The sequence below is a fragment of the Crocodylus siamensis genome, chromosome 4, assembly GCF_052110815.1.
Source record: "Crocodylus siamensis isolate JL-2025a chromosome 4, ASM5211081v1, whole genome shotgun sequence".
Taxonomy (NCBI): domain Eukaryota; kingdom Metazoa; phylum Chordata; order Crocodylia; family Crocodylidae; genus Crocodylus; species Crocodylus siamensis.
The window spans coordinates 110067421-110089324 of record NC_143398.1 but is presented as its reverse complement, the minus strand read 5'-3'; the positions used below and the strand labels follow the sequence as shown (position 1 = coordinate 110089324).

Below are 21904 nucleotides of genomic sequence, written 5' to 3'. Positions count from 1 at the left end.
ACCCAGCATTCCCCACTCATGCTGGATAACGGAGATTTTACTGTATTGGAGGATTGTCTTAGTAGTGCGGGTGGACAGGGAATCTACATCAAGGAAAGCAGTGGATGGCGGGGAGGGGTGGCCCCCTTGTCCTGTGCCCTGCCTACTTCTTCCTCTGCAGCTTTCCTGTCCCCCTGCAACCTGCAGCCCCCACCCTCAAACTTCACCCAGTCTCTGCCTCTTTTCCCTCCTGCACCTCCCCCCCCCTACACACACACTTTCAAGTGCTGCTTGGGCTGCTCCATAGTTTCATAGTTGTTAGGGGCTGGAAGGGACCTTACTGATCATCGGGTCCAGCCCCCCTGCGTTTGGGCAGGAAAGGCTGCTGCGATCAGATGATTCCAGTGAAATAGGCATCAAGATGCTTTTTGAAGATCGCCAGGGTGAATGATTGTACTGAGTCTGTGGGGGGAGACTGTTCCAAACCCTTGGCATTCGACTTGTAAAGAAATCTTTCCTTGTGTCCAGTCTGAAGTGATTCTCAATCAGCTTGTGCCCATTATTTCTTGTCCTCCCCTGGGGGAGCTTTGGTGAATAGATGCTCTCCCAGGCCCTGGTGTATGCCCTTGATTCCAGATCACAGCATGGGAGAATCTCAGCCTTTGTCTGGCCATTCAGCAGTGTCAGGCAACTGGTTCAGGGAGGTGAGAGCTTTCATAAGTGACAGTCCACTTTGTCAGATGCTGTTAATCACTTAGAGAAGCCCACACACTGCCCTAGTTCTGCCTGACTTCAGACTAATGTAGTTAACCAGCTCTTTAATCATGCTTTTAAGTAGCTGAGCATTAAAGAAAACAAAACAAAACCTTGAGCAGTTCCACTGGTCGGTCAGAATTGGTATTTCTCCTTGAACTCTTTGTTTTTAACTTGTAGGAAAGTTTATTTGCCATTTTTGCTTTCAGAACCTTTTAAGCTAAGGATTGGCTTTGTGGTAATTGTGTTTTTTTAACCATAAGCACAGTAATACAGGTTTGTCTTGTTTTCTGTCTGCTCTTGAGCAGAACATAAGTTGTATTTTGGGGCTTTTGGTGATCCAAATACAAGCTGTAAATTTCTACCTCTTTTTTCTTCCAATTAGCTGTAGATACAAGGGGAAAAAATGATGAGCTTGGTGAATGTACAGTTTGGTAGATGCATAGAAAGGAATGGAAATGCTTGGATTTAGTGAGTGAGAGCTTCCAGTGTAGTCTGTCACTTAAACTAATGTAACATTTGGCATGTTACTCCTGAGAAACTTTTGCATCCTGTGTTCCTAATGCACAGTCTACATTTAGGTGTTTTTTATATTCCCTATATAAGACCTGGGGTCGGAGTGGGAGGGGGGAAGGGAGGTGTCAATGAGTCGATCCTTCTGTGTTACTGAGCTTGCACAGGCTAAGAACTCCAGTCCTTTACTTTCAGTAACCTAGGGGGAGATTTGCTTTGCTTTTGTTTTGCCTATTTGGGTTATTTTAAATTTTGGTTTCTTGGTGTGCCAAACCAAACTCACCCACCTAGAATGGGTTGCCTTGGAGATGGATTGCTGCAGCTTTAAAGCTGTTCAACATACATTTTAATACGTGGGATCATCAAGGCATGTGGTTCTTACAGCTGTTAAAAGGGACCTTTTTGTTTTTACCTGAATTGAAGCACTGGAGAAGTTGATCAAATAATTATACAAGCCCTTCATAGTTGTACTACCTAGAAATTATAGAACCAAAGAAAAGATGCTGCTCCCTGTCTTTGTAGGTGCTGCTGCTCCAAGATGCAGGGTAACACTTTCATAACTTCCTGCATGACTTAGATTGTTTTTAAAAATGGAAGTTAGGCTACTATGTACTTTAGACCTTATCTACAAAGGATCATAGGAATGATAGAATGGTTAGAAAGCATGAGGAGCTTATATTCATGTCCTGCCTTCCACTGGCAAAAAGTATTGTGGGTCTGCTTGTGGACTTTTAAGGTATTAAATTGAATTATAATAATTCAGCTCTATGGCTCCTTGAAACAGTTTTTCAGATAAGCTCGGAAAGGTACTTTTATTCTGTGCAGGGGAGTACACTGAGAAGAAATAAAGTACACTGGCACAGTTGAATCGTTTTGAACTAGAAAATCTCCCATGTGTCACTGATCTTTTTGATGGGACTTGAGCTGCCGAGGGTCTGATTTCATAGTTTTCTAGGGTCGGAAGGGACCTGAGCAGATCATCTAGTCCGACCCCCCTGCCATGGCAGGAAAGAGTACTGGGGTCAAATGACCCCAGCAAGATGTTCATCTAACCTCCTCTTAAACACCCCCAGGGTAGGAGCCTGCACCACTTCTCTTGGAAGCTGATTCCAGACCCTAGCCGCCTTGACGGTGAAGTAGCGCGTCCTGATATCTAACTTAAACCTACCCTCTGCAGCTTGTGACCGTTATTCCTGGCCACTCCTGGCAGTGCTCAGGGGAACAGTGACTTCCCCAATGCCTGCTGGTCCCCCCCTGACTAGTTTATAACAGGCCACAAGATCCCCCCTCAGCCTTCTCTTTTGGAGGCTGCACAGGTTCAGGTCCCGTAGCCTCTCCTCATAGGGCCTGCCCTGTTGTCCCCTGATCATATGAGTGGCCCTCCTCTGGACCCTCTCCATGCTGTCAACATCCCTCTTGAAGTGCGGCGCCCAGAACTGGACGCAATACTGCAGCTGCGGCCTGACCAGTGCCGCATAGAGGGGGAGGATCACCTCTTTGGACCTTCTCGAGATGCATCTGTGGATGCATGCCAAGGTGCGGTTGGCCTTCCTGACTGCCTCCCCACACTGCCGGCCCATGTTCATCTTGGAGTCAGTGATGACCCCCAGATCCCTTTCTGCCTCCATGCTGACAAGAGGGGAGTTCCCCAGCCTGTAGGTATGGTGCCGGTTGTTCCTCCTGAGGTGCATCACCTTGCACTTGTCTGTGTTGAAACCCATCCTATTCTCGTCCGCCCACCCTTGCAACCTGTCTAGGTCTGATTGTAGCCTGTTGCATCCTTCCAGTGTGCCCACGTCCCCCCACATCTTAGTGTCATCAGCAAAAAGAACAGGGTGCTTTTTACCCCCTCATCCAAATCACTGATGAAGATGTTGAACAGCGCGGGCCTGAGGACCGAGCCCTGCAGAACCCCACTGCCCACGTCCTTCCAGGCTGAGAAGGACCCATCCACTACCACCCTCTGGGTGCGACCCTCCAGCCAGCCGGTGACCCATTTGACTGTGTGGGTGTCTACACCACAGCCCCCAGTTTCTTAATGAGAATGGGGTGAGAGACCAGTGTCAAAAGCCTTCCGGAAGTCCAGGAAGACTATATCCACTGCTACCCCCCCAACATCTAATGATCTGGTGATCTGATCGTAAAAGGCCACCAGGTTGGTCTGATAGGACCTGCCACTGATGTACCCGTGTTGGTTGCCCCTAAGCATGCAGTCCCCTGCTGGCCCCTCCTGGATGTGTGCCAGCATAATTTTCTCAAACAGCTTGCCTAGGATCGAGGTAAGACTAACCAGCCTATAGTTTCCCGGGTCCTCCTTCCTCCCTTTTTGAAGATGGGGACCACGTTGGCCCTCTTCCAGTCCTCCGGCACCTCACCAGAGCACCACGAGCGCTCGTAAAGTTGTGCCAGGGGACTTGCAATGACCTCGGCCAGTTTCTTTAGAACTCTAGGGTGGAGATTATCCGGGCCGGCTGACTTGAATATGTCCAACCCCTCCAGAAGCTCCCTAACTAAATCCTCACTAACCTGTGGCCCAGGTGTGCCTCCCCGGGGGCCCGAGGGGGGCCCAGCAGGGAGGTGGCTGTTGTGGTCCCTACTTAGGAAGACGGAGGTAAAGAAATTGTTAAACATGTTAGCTTTGCTGTCTGGTGTGACGACCAAGTTGCCCATGGCTTTCTGCAAGGGCCCCACATTACCCGGGACCTTCTTTTTACCCCCTGTATATTTAAAAAAGGAATTCTTATTGTCCTTAATCTGGGAAGCTAGCCCCAGTTCCAACTCTGCCTTGGCCTTCCTAACTACCTCCCTACATCCCCGAGCAACTACAGAATAGTCCTCCCTGGTGATGACCCCTTCTTTCCATTGGGTGTAAGCCTCCTTTTTAGCAAGGAGACATTCCCAGATGCTTTTGGTGAGCCACGGAGGCTTGTGTGCTCTCCTGTTCCCTTTGATCCTCGTTGGTATTACCTTCCTTTGGGCTTGGAGGATCGTCTCTTTAAGGAGCGACCACTCTCCTTGGACACCTGGCTCCCCTCCCCTCCGGGACCTCAGCGCTTCTCCAACTATCCTCCTTAGCTCGTTGAAGTCTGCCCTCCTGAAATCTAGGGCCGCTGCCTTACTGCATGCCTTTGCCACCTTGCGCTGGATGGTGAATTCCAGCAGGCGATGATCGCTGTTGCCCAAGTGGTCGAGCACCCGCAGCTCCCTCACCAGGTCATCACCCGTGGCCAGCACTAGATCCAACAAGGCGTCCCCCCTGGTGGGGCTGTGCACCTCCTGGGTTAGATGGAGGTCCTGCACTCTGGCCAAGAACCTACGTGAGCGGTCAGACCTGGCTGACTGCTCTTCCCAGCAGATGTCCGGGAAGTTCAGGTCCCCCATGACTACCACATCCTTAGCCTTCACTACCTCTGTGAGCTGACCCAAGAATTCCTGGTCAAGCTCTTCTCCCTGGTTGGGAGGTCTGTAGTAGACTCCCACCGTTAAGTCCATTTCCCTTCGACTGCCTTATGTTCTAACCCAAAGCACTTCAGAGTGCCCCTCCCCTGACTCCTTGCTAATTGACGAGGATGTGTATTCCTCCTTAATATAGAGCGCCACGCCCCCACCTCTCCTTCCTATCCTGTCCCTCCTGTACAGCCTATAGCCCTTGACATTCACCACCCAATCATGCATTTCGTCCCACCATGTTTCCGTAATCCCCACTATGTCTGGGCTCGTGTCAGCCAGCTGGAGGGTGAGTTCCTCCTGCTTGTTGCCCATACTACGAGCGTTTGTGTAGAGGCATTTGAGGCCTCCTGTGGATGTGTGTACTGACCCCCTAGTCCCAGCGTTACCCTGCCCCTCTGTCTTACCTGTTTGTTTGCTTCGCTCGTTGGTCTGGGCTGGGCTGTAGTTGTGGGTGCTGTTTGATCTGGCAATCTGATGTTTCCTCTGCCCTCATCTTCCCTTTCCTTTGACAAGCCTAGTTTAAAGCCCGCTGGAGGAAGTCCGCCAACCTAGAAGAGAACACACGCTTACCTTTAGGGGAAAGGTGGAGCCCATCCCATCCCAGCATGTCTTTCGTCATTCTGTGCCGGGTGTAGCTGAGGAAGCCAAAGCCCTCCTCGAAGCACCATTCCTGTAGCTGCCAGTTGGTCTCCGCAATGCATGTTTCATGCCATCTGCCTCGTCCACTCACTGGCAGGATAGAAGAGAAAACCACCTGTGCGCCCGTCTCCTTCAGCACGCACCCCAGAGCGTGGTAGTCCTCCATCAGGCGATCAGGGCTCCTCCTGGTCGCATCGTTAGTGCCCACATGGACTAGGACCATGGGGTGATAATCGGTGGGCTGGATTACAGTTTGGAGCATCTCTTTCACGTCCTGAATCCTCGCTCCAGGTAGGCAGTATACCTCGCGTGCCTAGGGGTCCTGGCGACAGATGGGCCCTCCGTACCTCTCAGGTTAGAGTCACCAATGACTATCACGCGACGCTTCTTCCTCCTGGCCTTCTTGCCTCCTTCAGCTTGCACGGGACGTGGTGTGCGTGGAGTTGCCTCCTCCCTGGTTTCATCCTCTCTGTCCTCCTCCTCCAGGGCTGCCAGGACTTCGTACCTGTTCTCCAGCCGGACTGGAGGAACTGGTGCTGCTGTGTCTCGAGCAGCCCTGGCACGGGAGGTGACCATCTGCCACTTAGCAGTGGAGGGCTCATCTTGAGGTGCATCCTCCTTGGTCGTACCACCCTGCAGGGAAAGAAAATAGCTGTCAATTTCTTCCTCTGTCTCCCTGATTCCCCTCAGCCTGCTAACCTCCTCCTGGAGCTCCCTCACCTGCACCTCCGGGCGCCTGTAGGACAGGTGTGGGGGTCTCCAGTCCCTGCCCCCCCAGGCCTTGCGGGGCAGCTCCCGCAGGCCAGGGGGTTGGGGGACGCCAGCCCCCCCGTGGGCTCCGTCTGGGTGGAGGCCTCAGACAAGCCCCGGGAAGGCCGCGCCCCCCGGGCAGGGGCCCTGGCAGCACTCCGTGTCGACACCATCATAGGAGTTTCTAGCTGAGTTCGGGTCCTCTGGCCCACGCTAACACGAGTTGGCCTCTGGGCCCCTCCTGCTCCTCCTCCGGCGCAATCACCAGTGTGCTCTTACAGACCGCACCTGTTTGCACGCTCTGTTCGCACGGCTTGGGAGCATGGCTCCCTACCAAGTGAGCGTGCTCCCTACTCGGGAGCGCGCTCTGTTCGTGCGGCTCCCTACTGGCTCAGCTGAGAGGGATCTGGGGGGCTTCCCCTCCGGATACGGCTCAGCTGCGTCAGCCCTTCTGCCCCACTTACCTTTGGGGGATCAGTTGCTGCTGCCCCTGCTGCTGCTCCGTTCGCCTCTGCTTTTCTCGCCTCCGCTCCGGGTCGGGTAAGGGGGCACACGTGTGTTATAAGACACACGTGTGCCTGTGTCCTTCCTCTCCCCACTGCTCCTAGCTCCCGAGATCAGAGGAGATAATCACCTTATTTAAATAACTTATTAAATCCTACTTCCTTATTGTCCGAAAGAACATTCAGGATAGGTAATGCCTCATATTTTATGTATTGGCACTCTTATCTCCTCTTCCTCTTGAGGAAGAAAATTGGGTTTTTGAGACATTTAAAACACGTTTTAAAAAAATTTAGTCAGTTTGTTCACACTGACATTGCTCAATATTTAGTGTATTGGATGCATTTCTGAAGTCTGCTACCCAGAGTTAAAGGGAGAGAAAAGGTGTTGGAAGCAAAGACTAGGCTGAATCTCAGAAAGGGATGTACACTCCAACATGCAGACCACCACCTTTTGCCCACAGTTGAGTTGTGATATACTTCACTGGAGACTGCCTTTGTGGTGTCTTGGATTTTTGACTCTTTGGTGTATATTTGTATTATGATCTTTTTGTAGGCTGTCCCTGGAGTAGGGGATGCAACACAAGAGCCTGGTACAGGCAGCTGGAGAGGGATGTTAAAACCCTCAAAAACAGAAGACTTGTCTACTGAGGAAAAGCCCAAACCAGTTTCAGTCTTACCTGCCAGCCCACAGAAAGGGTATGCTGTCAACCTGTTGGATGTGGTGAGTTGAGAGATGATGTAACTGCATCTTGTAGCTCAGATCCAGGAAACAAGACTTCTTTTGAATTTAGCACCTTTAGACTATAAAACTGGAGAAAGAGACTGACTACATTCTCACAGTTTTCCTACGTCACTAGTGCTGCAAAATGATCTACTGTCATTGGTAGCATAAACGCCCAGGTTCAGCAGCAATGAATGGATAGGCATTTTCACTGTCAGGGACCTTGAGTTAGTGAAAAATTGAACATCTGTCAACTAAAAAATGTTACCTTTTTTTTCTCTTAAAGGGTTTTTTTTTGGAGGGGAGGAGGGGTACTGCATTGTACCTTTCCTTTGAAAGTTACATTCTGCTATCCAAAGAAGTGAAATGTTTTAAACAGTGTTTACAGGTTAACTTTGTGTTTTGCTTTTTTACATAGCCTGTACCTGTTGCACGTAAACTCTCTGCCCGTGAACAACGAGATTGTGAGGTGATTGAACGACTTATTAAATCCTACTTCCTTATTGTCCGAAAGAACATTCAGGACAGGTAATGCCTCATATTTTATGTATTTGCACTCTTATCTCCCAAAGCTATGAAAGTTTTTTCAGCAGCAAGTGATGGTCAGTATTAAGTTGCTTTTATATTGCTTTGTCTTGTTAGTGAGACGGACAATATAATCATTCTGCAAGAGTAGAAGTTGTGAAATTTATTTCTAATCAAACTAAAGTAATTTGCTAAGGAGAAGGGTGCACTGTTTGTGTGTCTAGTATTGCTTTCTTCTCTTTTTGGGATCTGTATTATATTGCACTGCAAGCTTCCAAAATTGGTGGTGAGGCAGCATTAATTGCCCTGCTGCCAAATTTTCAGGTTAGGTGGAGCCCTATAGACTGGATAACATGGCCCTACATGGTAGACTGGTTGCACAGGGTGCTGTGGGGCCCATTCCTGGTGTGTGGGACTAACACAAGGCAGTGTGGGAACTGATGCGTGGGGCCAGATCCGGCCTGCAGAGCAGCCCCATGTCACTCGTCTGGCTCATGTGGCCAAAAGTTTGAGCCCTACAGCTGTAGGGCATTGCAATTAGTGTTAGGTGGATTGTGGTAAAACCCCAAGTATAGTTAGGCTTTCAAAACACTCAGCTTTTCAGCCATTCAACTAAGGAAGCTCATGTGGAGCTCTTATGCTAAAGTATTTCAGTCCTTGGCCATAAGAGTTGAAGAAGCGTATATCTAAGCAGCCATACATACAAGTTGTGCCAACAGTTTTTTTTAATGCTGTTATTCTCTTTAAAGCAGATTGTGGTTCTGTTTCAATCTAAGGAGAAAACAGAGAAGTGACTACATGATTTTATTAATACTTTTTAGGAAGAAAGCAATGTATGCTCTTTTTTATGTATAATTAAAAAAAAGAGAGGGAGGAAAAACTAGAAGATGGAGGTTAAATCAAGTTACTTTGCCAGTACTGTGGCCACTGCAAAATTGTTTTCTCCAGAAAATTCTTCAGTATTGTGTCTAATGTAGGTTTATTGGTCTTTGGGGCAGAGGCTGTGTAGTGTTCCATTGGAATGTTATTGAAAAGTTTAGTTGACTTGTTCCTGATCCTCAGCGAAAATCAACTACTACTTAACTTTTATCTCAGTACTTTGAGTTGAGCTGCATTTCCTTTTATGATTCTGAACAAGATTTCTCCTTGTTATGCACTTTTTCTCTACATTCATAGATGGGGAACATTTGCATTGTAGTTGCTCTTACATTCAAAGCTATGTAATATCTACTGCAGAGATATATTTTGGAAATGCCTGTTTTTGAAAAGAACGTTCTGTATCTTTCTGCATAGAGGCTTTTACCACAGTGTTGCCTCAGGCCCCTTCCATCCAAACGCAACTTTGACCTGAGTTTAGTGGTACTTTCAATCTAAGCTAGCTGGGTCAGTAAGGGCTATAGGCAGCAATCTTGTTTTTTTTCTGCTTAGGCTAGTAGCGTGCCTACTTGTAATGAGGGCACAGACTCGATCACTAAAGCACAAAATCAGTTCCATAGGCAGGCTCTCCCGCAGTTCATAGAGCAGCAGTTTACTGCAGCTCAAATGGAGGGAGGCTTATCGAATAATTCCACCGGCCCCGCATATCATGGTTTCCAGGAGATGCCATGGAGGGTTGGTCTGGGAACGGCTGCGGTGTGACTAGGGACTCGTGCCTGCTTTAAGGTTATCAGGGAGCCCTAATGCAGGCAGGAACATTCATGTGGTGCATCCCTTCCCAGTCGCACCGTGGTACCCATGAAAGGGTCTTGCAGCATCCTGACAGTACAAAAAAAGTGCCTGTGAGCTGTCTGGGACAGGGGGGTTCTTTTGTTTATGCAGTACTGATCACATTGGGGCTGTTCCATAACTAGGGCTTGTAGGCAATTCAGTAATATATATTATAATAGTATTATCTCACCAATTCCCATCTAACTGACCCCTTCTCTCCCCCCCGCATCTGTTTTGGAAGAGCTGTGTTTTTGCTGTTAAATGCTTTAAACATTGTGTCCATTCCTCTTGCCCCTTCCATCTGGTCCACACTACATAATTTTGAGGACAGAGTGCAAGTTCTGCAGACAGAACTGTAAGCTGGCAGATTACCAGCAGCAGAAGATATATGTAGACCCTTGTACTCTCTACTAGGGTTAATGACCCATTCAGTGGTGGATGCTTTCCCAAGATGCCCTTCACACTGTGCCAGCACAGCTGCTGCAGGGGGACCTTGCAGGTGTGCATGCCTTTTGGCAGCAGAAACAGCCATTGTATAGACAAGGCCTTGATTATTATCTTGTACTGAAGAGCTTTCTTAGTGTTTCAGTATGCTGGGCTTCCTGGGGCCTGATCTTAGTTTCATAGTTAGTTAGTAGGGTCAGAAGGGATCTGAGCAGATCATCAAGTCCGACCCCCTGCCATGGCAGGAAAGAGTACTGGGGTCAAACAACCCCAGCAAGGTGATTGTCTAGCCTTGTCTTAAAGACCCCCAGGGTAGGAGCCAGCACCACTTCTCTTGGAAGTTGGTTCCAGACCCTAGCCGCTCTGACAGTAAAGTAGCACCTCCTGATGTCTAATCTGAATTTACCTTCTGCAGGCTTGTGACCGTTATTTCTGAACTTGATTGACTGCCGGTTCTTATTGTAATAAAAATACATTATGCTTTCTATTATTTGAACAAAGCATACAGTCCCTTCATTTACTGTAAAGTACAATCATAGAATCTTGGAAAATTGGGGTTGGAAGGACCTAAGGAGGTCATCTAGTCCAACCCCCTGCTCAAAGCAGGACCGTCTCCAACTAGATTATTCCAGCCAGGTCTTCATGTAGCTGGGCCTTAAAAACCTCCAAGGTTGGAGATTTGTATCATCTCTGTGTGACCCATTCCAGTGCTTCACCACACTCCTAGTGAAAGAGTTATTCCTAATATCCAACCTAATCCTTCCTTGCCGCAACTTAAGACCATTGCCCCTTGTTCTGATCTGCCACCACTGAGAACAGTTCAGCTCCACCCTCGTGGTAACCACCTCACTCCAAGTTGCCTCAGAGGCAAAGATCTGGGCTGTTAGACTGCATATAATCACTGCAACTATTTAGGAAAAGCAGTTAAGCTTACAGTAATATATAATAGGGCTGTGTGAAATTTTGGCAGCTGTTTTGTTTCAGAGGTGTTTTGGGCCATTTTGGCACATGATACACCAAATCTGAATTGAAACACAAGGCTCTGAAATGGCTCCAAAACATTTCAGAAATGTTTTGGAGCTGAGCTTGCAGGGAATTAAAAACTTAAGAAGAGAGAGGGGAAAGAGTGGGGGAGGGAGTACTCTGATTTTGACATCTAGCACTCTGATCACTTCCCTCAGCTCTTACTGCAGGGTGTGGCCCCTGATTTGTACGCAGGGTTTCAGCAGGCTGCCACTGAAGGCTGAAGACAGTGGCAGCTGCTTGGCACAGGCCACGCAGAGTGCTGGGAAGACTGGTGCTGCTGCTGGCCCCAACCTGCTGAAACATGGCGTGCTGATCCAGGGACCCGCATGCCCCAGGAAGAGCTGGGGGAATTGAACTAGGGGCTGGAAAATGGAACAGGGAGCTGGGCAATCCCTGCTGTGCAACCTGGCTCCCCAGGGAGAAGAGATCCCTTCCCGGGTCTCCTCCTCACCGCTGCCCGCCCCATGCAGCCCCAGATTTCTGCTCCCTGTGGAGCTAGGTTGGGTGGAGGGGACCAGCACTGCCCTGCCATGCGACCTGGCTCTGCAGGGAGCAGAGATCCATGCTGGGGTCTCTTCGCCACTGCTGCCCGCCCTGTGTAGACCCACGTCACTGGGGCAGTGTGGGGTGGTTAGCAGCAGCTAGAAGACCACAGCATGAGTCTATGCTCCCTGTGGGGCTGAGTTGCCTGGCAGGGACAGCAGGCTTGCTCGCCACTCTGTGCTGCTTCTCTGCCCCACAACCTGGTGTGATGGGGATCAGAGATCTGTGCGGGGGTCTCCTCACCTGCACAGAGGGCAGCAGTCCTTCCCCAGACGAGCCACCCACAACCCTGTCCTGCTGCCCGCTGGGGCCCTGTAGGCCCCAGCCCCAAGTCCCACCTGGCTGGGTAGGGCAGCGTGCAGCTTCCCTTGCAGGCCATTCAAAACAGATTCGGAGAAGATTCAGCTGAGCTGAATCTCCAAAACAGATTTGGTCGAAACAAAACAGGACAGTGATCCGAAACGCCAAAACGAATTGCCGTCCTCCGAAACCAGTTCGAAACAGCAGTTTCGCACAACCCTAATATGCAAATATCTCTTGTCACTTCAGGCCAAATGATTTGCATTTGAGCATGAAGATTAACTCATTTAATGTTTTAATAATGTCCTGGTTTCATGGGTTTAGTTTTTTTTTTCCTTTTCTCCTCTCTTTTTGGCTTGCAGTGTGCCGAAGGCAGTGATGCATTTCCTGGTGAATCACGTGAAGGACACTCTTCAGAGTGAACTGGTAGGACAGCTCTACAAATCCCTGTTGTTGGATGACCTTCTGACTGAATCTGAGGACATGGCACAGCGCAGGAAGGAAGCAGCTGATATGTTAAAGGTATCTAATTTTCTGGGAACAGTAAATCAAACCTGAATTATCACTTGATTAAATCTCCAGAGGTTCTACATATATAGCAGTAGTTTCTGGTTCTGGTTGCATTTTTTGGATCTATGTCCATGTATGTTTTTTTCCTGTATTATATTTGCTACTATTAAAAGAAGCAATATGTAAGCAAGAAAGCAGGAATGAAATACTGGGAACATTCATTATTTCACTAATCTAGCTACTGAAATAAACCAGAAATTCAGGTGCAGACTGTAGTCTTAGTTTTATCAGCCAGTTTTAATATAGTAGGGGTTGTTTCAGCTTTTCCAAAGTATTTCTTTAAAGTTGTTCAGCCCAAACTTGAAAATGGGGTTTCACAGCATTTGAATGCATTTCCCTGGCTACACAGTAAGACCCTGATCTTGGGTGATACAGCAGTTTAGTGACCAGTGCAAAGCTTTTCTCTTAAAAGGTTTTCATTGGAATACTCCTCTAAATGAAGGTGTGGCAAATACTGCATCAGTGTTCCTTGTATTGCTGTGAGGTTTGTCAGGAGGTAGGGCAGGGTGGCATATTAAACCACTAGTAGATATTAATTTGATTACGTGACAGGATGCAAGGAATTTTATCCCTCCCCCTCATGTCCTCCCCCCCCCCAAAAAAAAACCAACAACCCCAAAACAAAACAAAAACAAAAAACATGCATCTTGCCATGCCGATCATTCATAGTCTGCCATTGCGGGATGTACATTTTTGGGGGCTCAGATCCCGTCCTGTGTCTGCTAGGGCACATCTCCCTGATACCAGGTGGTATGCCTGCCCTTTCACCTTGCCAGTACATAGGGAGTTCCCAAATCCTGGGTTTCCCATGTGCCTGATCTTTAAATGCCCAGTTACATGTGCGACTTTCAAACAGGTTGGCATACAGGAAACTTGAGATTTGGTGATTTGATCCCAGTCCCCTGATGCCTGTGCCCCAGACTTTCAAAGGTGATATGGGAAGGATCAGATAGCTAGGGAGATCAGGGCTGGGGATCAGCTATATTATAACAAAGGAAAGGGCTTTTTTTAAGGGATAGCAGCAAAGTCCTTTTATGTTAAATTGAGAGTTCTCTGTTTCAAATTTAGTTTGTAACATCGAGTTCCTAAGAGTTGAGGGGATGGCTTGACAGAAGCTGTGTGATATTGTCTTGACAGCACCTTCTTGTACTGTTTTATCCTTGTATAACTCCTCCCTCTGGGGACTTTAGAGACCTTCATGATTAGAGCCTCCAAACTCATGAACTGGTTTCTGAACTTCAGCATTCCACAGCTAGAACAATCTCCTGGTTGATGTGTGAGAAGTATATTTTTGTAAAAGCTAACTACTTGTTTTACTTCCTCTGCAGGCCTTGCAGCGAGCCAGTCAGATTATTGCTGAGATTCGAGAGACACATCTTTGGTGAAGGCTTTCTCTACCTGCCACAACGTTTTTACGGGTGGAGACCCTGATGACTTGAATATTGCTAGGCATTGTATACTGAGTAGAATTTTATTTATGAACTTTTATGTGTACTGCAACTATGTGTAAATCTGCTCACGTAAAGACAGTTGGTTTGACTTTCAGACAGAAAAGTATGCTGTACTTTGCAAAAAAAACCCAAACAAAAAACAGTCATATTTAATCCACATAATAAATGGCTCTAAATGTTTTCTTACCAGTTTTCTGGTGCAAATAAATCAGACCCAAGTCTACTGTCTTGTGACAGTCTTGGGAAGAACCATTAAAGTTCCAGCGCCTGGCTTGCTAAACCAGTTGCCCGTAGATACAGATGGACAGTGTAGTCTTGTAGTGTTGTTTCAAGCTGCTTTTACAATAGAAGTTTCAATGCTGTGAAGAGGAGAGAGTACCAAATATCTTCTTCGAGTATATTGCATGCACCATGGCAAATGGCAATCTCAATTTGATAGCTGGCCCAGTAGAGATGTCTCCCATATAACTATGTATGTGTGTCCCCATTTTTTTCCAGAACTTCAAAAGAAAGCAGCATTAAAACAAATTTCTGAACTGCATAAGCAAGTTTCACTTTCGACGATTTAGCCTGGAACTTTAAAGCTAATAAGAGGACCTGCTAACGAGCTGGTGCAAGCCAATAAATGTGCACCAGAATTTGCATATCTTGTTGGGGATGATAATCAGGTGTACGAGCACCTCCCCCTCTGGGACCAAAGCCCTGGACCATCTGCTAGTAGAGCTGTTCTGACAGAATTTAAAAATAAAAATGAATTTGAAACTCTTGTGGGATAGTAAGTGTTTCTTTAAGGATAAATTAGACAAGGGGAGAGGGGGGAATCCCTTCTTCTTCTTTTCCTTTTTGAGTAATTTTGGAAAGCACAAAGGCATGGATGAGACTGGAGTGCTTGTACTATATTATTGCTCTTGGGGGGGGGGGGGGGGGGGGGAAATCTTGTACTGTGCGTTTAGATAACTTTTTTTCCCCGCCAAGACAACCCAAGTAGTCTGAGCAGCAAATGTGAAATTGGGACTGTAATTGATGATAGACTTTTCTCCTGGTTACAGCTAGCACAGCTAAACGTGGATGACATGCCTTTCTGATTTTATTTTTTTTTTTATTTTTTATTTTTTAAATGTATTATGGTCTCCTATATGAATTCAAACTCCAGTACACTTGCACGTATTTTTTTTCATACAGATTTACTTATTTGATAAAGTGAAAATATTTACAATGGTCTTCCTGGTGTTATTTTTCATGTGCACATTTTGTTTGTTGAAGTTAAATGTTACTGCGCATATATGTATGGTTATTCTTGGTGCATCAGACCAATACAATAAGATTTCTCCTTCCACAGAGTTTCTTCTCTAATTCAACATTTAACCGAAATTGCATTCTTTTTTTTTTTTTTTAAGCTGCTAAACTATTTATAAACCTATGAACCTGGTAATTTTATGAACAGTTGAAGAACCAATTTATAATAATGGCTGTTAAGGTATCGACCCAAGTAAATGCTCCAATTAAGTTTCTCAGCAGTATCTTGAATTAAGACCAACAGAAGCAAACCTTTAATGCTGTTTGGCTTGCATGTGTCACTCTCTTTCCCTAACATATAACATTAAATTCTATAGCTTGAAAAGTCACACGGTAAAAATCAGGAGGGAAAAAGTGCCTTCTGTGGTCCTGGAAATATGAGGCCAGGTTGGAGGTAGGATAGAAGCCAGCTTTAATACTACTGTTAACCACCAGATCAGTTTAATATTTTAATGAAAGGATTACACTTTATAATTGAAATCCACTTAACACCTTAACAGTGTTAAATGTAATGTTGTTCCTCTGCTTCTTACCTTCCTCATTTGATGTAAAAATGTTACTTTCCAGCACATTTGTACTAGACATAAGGAATAAGCAGTAATTTAGATTCCGTAATTCAATTTTACAATCTACTTGTCAAGAAAACATACGAATCTTGTGAACTTTCAGAAGCGTGCATTAACAAATGAGTGCAGTATGTTTGAGGAAGTCTCACAAGTGAGGACTATTGCACAAGCAATTATTACAAGTAGCTAAATGCTAATTATTACTGGCTTGAATTGTTTCCAAAGTGCTATATCAGATTTGGGTGTGTGATCCTACTTCCCTTTTAAATAACCTGATGTATGATTTTTGGAAAGAAATGAACATTACTTGCCATTACTGATGCCAGCTTCAAAAAAAAATAAAAATCAGGTTTTAACATTATAATATAGCTTGAATAAATACACTCTTAACACAAAATGTATTAATTATCCCAGAAGTTCAACTTTGAATCATGAGGACTAAGTCAAATACACATTTATAATATAAATATACTTGTGTTATGTGTTAAGACTTCTAAAATTTTCCACCACTAGTTCTAGTAGAGCAATGGGAGCATTTGTGTAGACAGGCACCTGGTAGTATTTTTAAGCATTGTGAATTGGAGTTCATCTGAGGAATGAACTAGAGTTAATCTGAGGGATTTAATTACTGTGGCAAATGCAAAGCAGTCACTGGCACTGTGAGTGCTAACACTCCTGTCTTGCTCCCATCAGTCAAAGAAGTGATGGGAAAATTAGGGAAAGAATCCCAGTGTAGGCAGAGATTTAGTGCTTTTGGATCTTTTTTTGCCATTGGGTTTTGAATTGATTTTGAACTCTACCTACTGTGCATTGTACAAATAACCTGATGTAAGAAGGTTTCTTCCTCGAACACCCCATCTGCAGAAATGAAAACCTTGGCATCTATTCAGAAATTTAACTTAAAAGCTTTTTAACCAATAGGCTTTAGAAATCTTGAACAAATCTTCTAGTATCCAGTGAAACTGACACAAAATAGAGGGGAAAAGATACTTAGTACGAACCGGTTGGAGAAATAGAAACTTAACATTAACATCTAATATGTATGTATGTTACTACTGTAAATAAAATTAATAGTGTGAAAGACCTGCACATAGTTTGTCAATAAATTACTTTTTTAAGTGGTCAGTTTTACATTTTACTTTTGTGGGATAGGTGTATATGGGAAGTGTGTGTGCTCAAAGGTATCATGTAAAATATGTATCGTCTTATTTACCAGATGTCTATGAAAGAGTTCCTTTAAATGATAGCTGTTAGTAATAGCTGTATTTTCTGAACCTCAGCCACAGAAGCACAACATCTGTCCACAGCCCCCTCTTCTCTACCTTCAGTGCATCAATGTTAGGAATTTAAGTAGTTTAAGATCATAGAAACCTATGTGGCTACTAACTGGTGTGTTTTTTTTTTTTCAAGCTGGTTGGTAAACCTCTTTCAAAAAGAGTTGAATTTAAACTAGTAAGATGTTGCCAATTAAAGTTATAGATACAGGTACTCTTCACTTAACGTCGTCCCAGTTAATGTTGTTTCATTATTACATCACTGATCTATTAGAGAACATATGCATCTGAAGTCGTGCAATGTCCCATTATGATGGTGTTTGGCCACCACGTACTAGTAGGTAACTACTGTGATGTAATTGGATTTGCTTAACATTGTTTAGCTTAAATTTGCATTTTTCAAGAACGTAACTACAATGTTAAGTGAGGAGTAGCCGTATGAGGAAAAACTTTCTCACTAGGAGGATAGTAAAACGTTGGCACAGGTTATCCAGAGAAGTTGTGGAATCTCCATCCTTGGAGGCTTTTAAAGACCCAGCTGGACAAGAAGCCTTGACTGATCTCTAATTAGGGCTGGTTCTGCTTTAAGCAGGGGGATGGAGCAGATGACCTCCTGAGGTCCCTTCCAACTTTAATTTTCTATGATTCTATGAAATGTATCTCTTTGAGGGGGGAGAATAGGGATGAATGACATTTTTGAAGGTCTGTCTAAGGAAACCAAAGAATTCCTGCATCTGTCCCTTATGTTAAGGTAGTCTTCAGGTTTACCAGCCTCTTCATTTTGCGATACCTCTGTGAAGTTAGCAACTGTCAGCAATGTTAAAGATTAGATTGGAATTTCAGGCTTTAGATTAAATAACTCTTTTAGGGAATAATGGTCAAAACAAAATTTGTTTTCACCACAGCAGGCAATGAATTAAACTATATTCATATAGCGTAGACAAAAGATACAGAAAACTGAATGATGAGATCAGCAAATATATCGTTTTCTAATCCCAGGGGATTAAGAGTTTAAAGTTCTTCCAGGGACCCAGTCCTGTTAACAGATAATATTTGCAACATTTAGGAAAGTGAAATTGCAGAGTATAATTTTCTAAAGTTATGCCAGGTAGAAAAACTCACCCTGATTTAAAGCAAGAGTTCCATCCTGCACCTGAACTCTTTGGGCTTTCCCTTTTCAGGTACAGCAGGCAGTTTCCAAAATTGAGATGGTAGCTATTATTAGTATACTAATATTTACTATTTGTTTTCTAGAAGCTGCCTGGACCAATTATCCCAGGCACTGTTCAAACCAAGACCTAAATGTGCCCAAAATCCTTACTGTTCTTTCTGCATTTCCAAAGTATTAATCTACCCTGTCTGACTTCCTGCCCCTTGGACCCGATGATCTCGTGAGGTCCCTTCCAGCTCTAAGGTTTATGAAATCTATAACTGTATAAAACATGGAATTAAAGCCAGTTTTGGCTGGTAACATAAACTATTTTAACCATAAACAGTATACCTAGCTCAGAATCTATTCAGTAATCATTGGAGAGCATATACCAGATGGTATCGATTCCAGAATTCATCTTCCATTCAGGATCTCGGTTCTTCCAACAAGCCATAGTATTTGGAGTGTAACAAGCAGAGAGACGAGAAAAAGACTATTTTCATCCCTTCAGTAAATATGCAACATTTTTATTCAGGTTATTGCTTGGAAGTGCTTTCCTGCCAAAGGATGCTACTGTGAAGGATAGTAAGTAAAGCCTGTAGGTGTTTGATAAATGTGCTGCTGCTTTTTTTTTTTGTAATTTCTCCTGTGTGACTAAAACCCTCTTTGGTCTCTGGATCCCCTCCTGAATTATTTCATATCATGGGATTCTGGCCACCTAGCTACTGGGGCTTTAAACAGCTTAAGGCAGAGAAATTTTGGACAAGGAAAACAGTAATTTCCTGAGTTCTTCCTTGCCCTCCCCATATTAGGGTTGTGGGATTTTGTGGGGTCACTTCGGGCAAAAATGAAAGTAGTCTGACTCACCTGCTCACCAGGGTATAAAGGGAAGTGCTGGTTGTAGGTAGGAGTACATTCTTTTTTACATAATAACTAGGTAGTAGAAATAGCATCTGTTATGAGTGCTAATTGACTCACAGAAAGAATAGAGGTTAATGTAATTAGCTCCGTAAGTCTAGCTGTGGAACTCTTTGCAAACAAACCCCAGTCAGTATGGCTAACTGTTTGACTAAGAACAGTGCCATTAAGAACCTGGAAGGCAGGTGGCAGTCTGTTAGCAATTCATGATGACGTTTAGTACTGAACTCTGTGGTGATAGTGTAAAGTTTTATGAGCCTGAGGAAAATACAGTGGACTAGAATGGCTGGTCTCTTAACTATCTCATGTTTTTACACGAGTTGAGTCCAGATTTTAGCCCAGACAGATCATTAAAAACCAAAGAGTATAATGATTTAGCCTATAATCTTTATGAGAACCCTATTGATGATCAGATCAAAGTGAGTTGGGTTGGGATGTCTTTTATTGTATCCAGTGTGTTTGGAATGTGTTGGTTTGCTCCGAGCTCCACAAATCAGAAAACTGTGTTCCCTCTTAGACTACATGAAAGGATGATTATCAAGGGCCAGAGTAGTCTTAGTGTGAGACCACTGGACTTGCTCCTGAATTTTTGTTTCAGGATATCACAGAATTCATTGTTACTCCTGAAGCTATATAATTATATAACCCTCTAGCATTTCCTACCAGTGTACAGAAACTTGGATAACAGCCCATGTTCCCTGCACTGTTCTTAATCAAATAGCATTTGATTAAGAAAATAAACATCTCATTCAGAATCAGGAGTGGCAGAGGAATCTGAAATACAGGCTGGGTATCTGTAGTCTCTGGAAAATACCCAAGATGCACTGCTGAATTTTGACAACAGTCTTACCTTTCCTGGCACCAGTGAAGGGCAGACATTTCTAAGCTAGGCTACTTGCAAAAATTTCATGGGAGACAACTAGGCTCCCTGCAGTACATAGTAAAAGCATTTTATACCTGTCATATTTGAGAAAATTATGCTGGCACACATCCAGGAGGGGCCAGCAGGGGACTGCATGCTTAGGGGCAACCAACACGGGTTCATCAGTGGCAGGTCCTGACAGACCAACCTGGTGGCCTTTTACGATCAGATCACTAGATCATTAGATGCAGGGGTAGCAGTGGACATAATCTTCCTGGACTTCCAGAAGGCTTTCAATGCTCTCACCCTGTTCTCATCAAGAAACTGGGGGACTGCGGTGTCGACACCCACACAGTCAAATGGGCCGCCAACTGGCTGGAGGGTCGCACCCAGAGGGTGGTGGTGGATGGGTCCTTCTCAACCTGGAAGGACGTGGGCAGTGGGGCTCCGCAGGGCTCGGTCCTCGGGCCCGCGCTGTTCAACATCTTCATCAGCGATTTGGGCGAGGGGGTAAAAAGCACCCTGTTCAGATTTTCTGATGACACTAAGATGTGGGGGGATGTGGGCACACTAGAAGGAAGATACAGACTACAATTGGACCTAGACAGGTTACAAGGGTTTTAGTTTTGTTCTTCAGATGAGCCGATTCCAAATGTCTTGGTTACCTAACCATCCAGGCAGCTAAGTCTAAATTTATTTGCGTCAGGGAAGTAAAGGGAGAAGTCTGAATATGATTTTTAGTGCCCTAAGCTCCTGGCTGTTCCTGGCAAACTGATTGCAAAAGTACATATGGAAGACTAATGAAAGAGATTTCATTATCATGAAATACACACTGCTCTCAAACACACAAGTCATTCCACCATCTTTTGCGAATTTTACTGCTCCTTAGTTTTTGTTTTTTTTCTTCCATGCTGCCTTTACTTAGCTCTTCTGGGGAGACTCGTTGGTTCACAGACCCATCACAGAAAGTAAACCTTAACTGTCACTTAATTGCAGATGTTTGACAATAGAATCCAAAATTTAAACTTCCAAATCTGTTGCATTTCTGAAAACTGAAAAACCTAAAGGTGCTAGAATCAATTGTGTGTTCTTCCTTCTCTCCCTGGGGTGGGGAGTGAAATCAACACTGATAGCAATCCCCTTTGTGATGCTGCTGTTTTTATGGCAGCACAAAGGCAAAGCAAGCAGCCCCTTGTCATGCTGCATAAGCTCAAAACCTATGCCTGCAAGGTGATATCTTGTGCTGCTACTTAGCAGTAGATGTGCTTGTTTTATAGTGCATGAGTGCTGGTAACCCAAAACTGCCTATGCTGTCCAGCCGCCCTGGGCAAGTGCTCTGGGGGTGCAGTCCTGTGCAGAAATTCTCAAGATGCATAGGATTGGACCCCTCAAGCCCCAAGAACACCTGAGCTGCTTACTGAGAAGCACCCCTACAATCTGTGGGGCGTGTCTTAGCAAGCTGCTTAGCCAACTGTCCTCACTAAAGAGACCAGGCCCCAGAGATCCCAGGGGCTCTTCACTGAGAAACCCTGACTTAACCCAGTTAGAGACATGCTGTAGAGATCCTAGGGACCCTTCTTGGTAATTGGCAGGCACTCTCGAGGCTTGAGGGGTCTGATCCTGTGTGGAATTCCAAGGGTGTGCAGGACCAGGCCCTCAAGCTCTAGAATGCATCACCTGTTGTCCCACAGCATTGGTAGGTAGGAGAATAAGCAATCTGTGTTTTGCCTAATGAGGGTCAGCTGCACCAGGACACATCCTGGTACAGCTGATCCACCTCATTTGGCAATCTTTGCTTAGCCTGAGACTTCAACAGCATATTCTAGTACATGTGGCTTTGGAGTTCTAAATAAGTGAATGAAGTTTCATCTACGAAGGGAACAGAGGTAAGGAATAGTATTTTGTTAGAAGTCTCTTATATATGGCTTTTATTCACCATCAAAACTAAAATAAACATGCAAATC

At 45.1% G+C, this 21904-nt stretch overlaps 1 protein-coding gene across 4 annotated transcripts in view; it reads left to right on the top strand.

The window, feature by feature from the left end:
• DNM1L (dynamin 1L) overlaps window positions 1–14641 on the top strand; it is a 61516-nt gene extending 46875 nt beyond the window's left edge. For all 4 annotated transcript variants that reach the window (XM_090043330.1, XM_090043327.1, XM_090043329.1 and 1 more), the window contains 4 exons: window positions 7141–7308; window positions 7727–7836; window positions 12216–12375; window positions 13752–14641. In XM_090043330.1, the coding sequence (XP_089899456.1) occupies window positions 7141–7308; window positions 7727–7836; window positions 12216–12375; window positions 13752–13808 (495 nt within the window). In that variant the 3' untranslated portion in view covers window positions 13809–14641. The remainder of the gene's footprint in view (window positions 1–7140; window positions 7309–7726; window positions 7837–12215; window positions 12376–13751) is intronic.
• Window positions 14642–21904: the final 7263 nt, after the last annotated feature.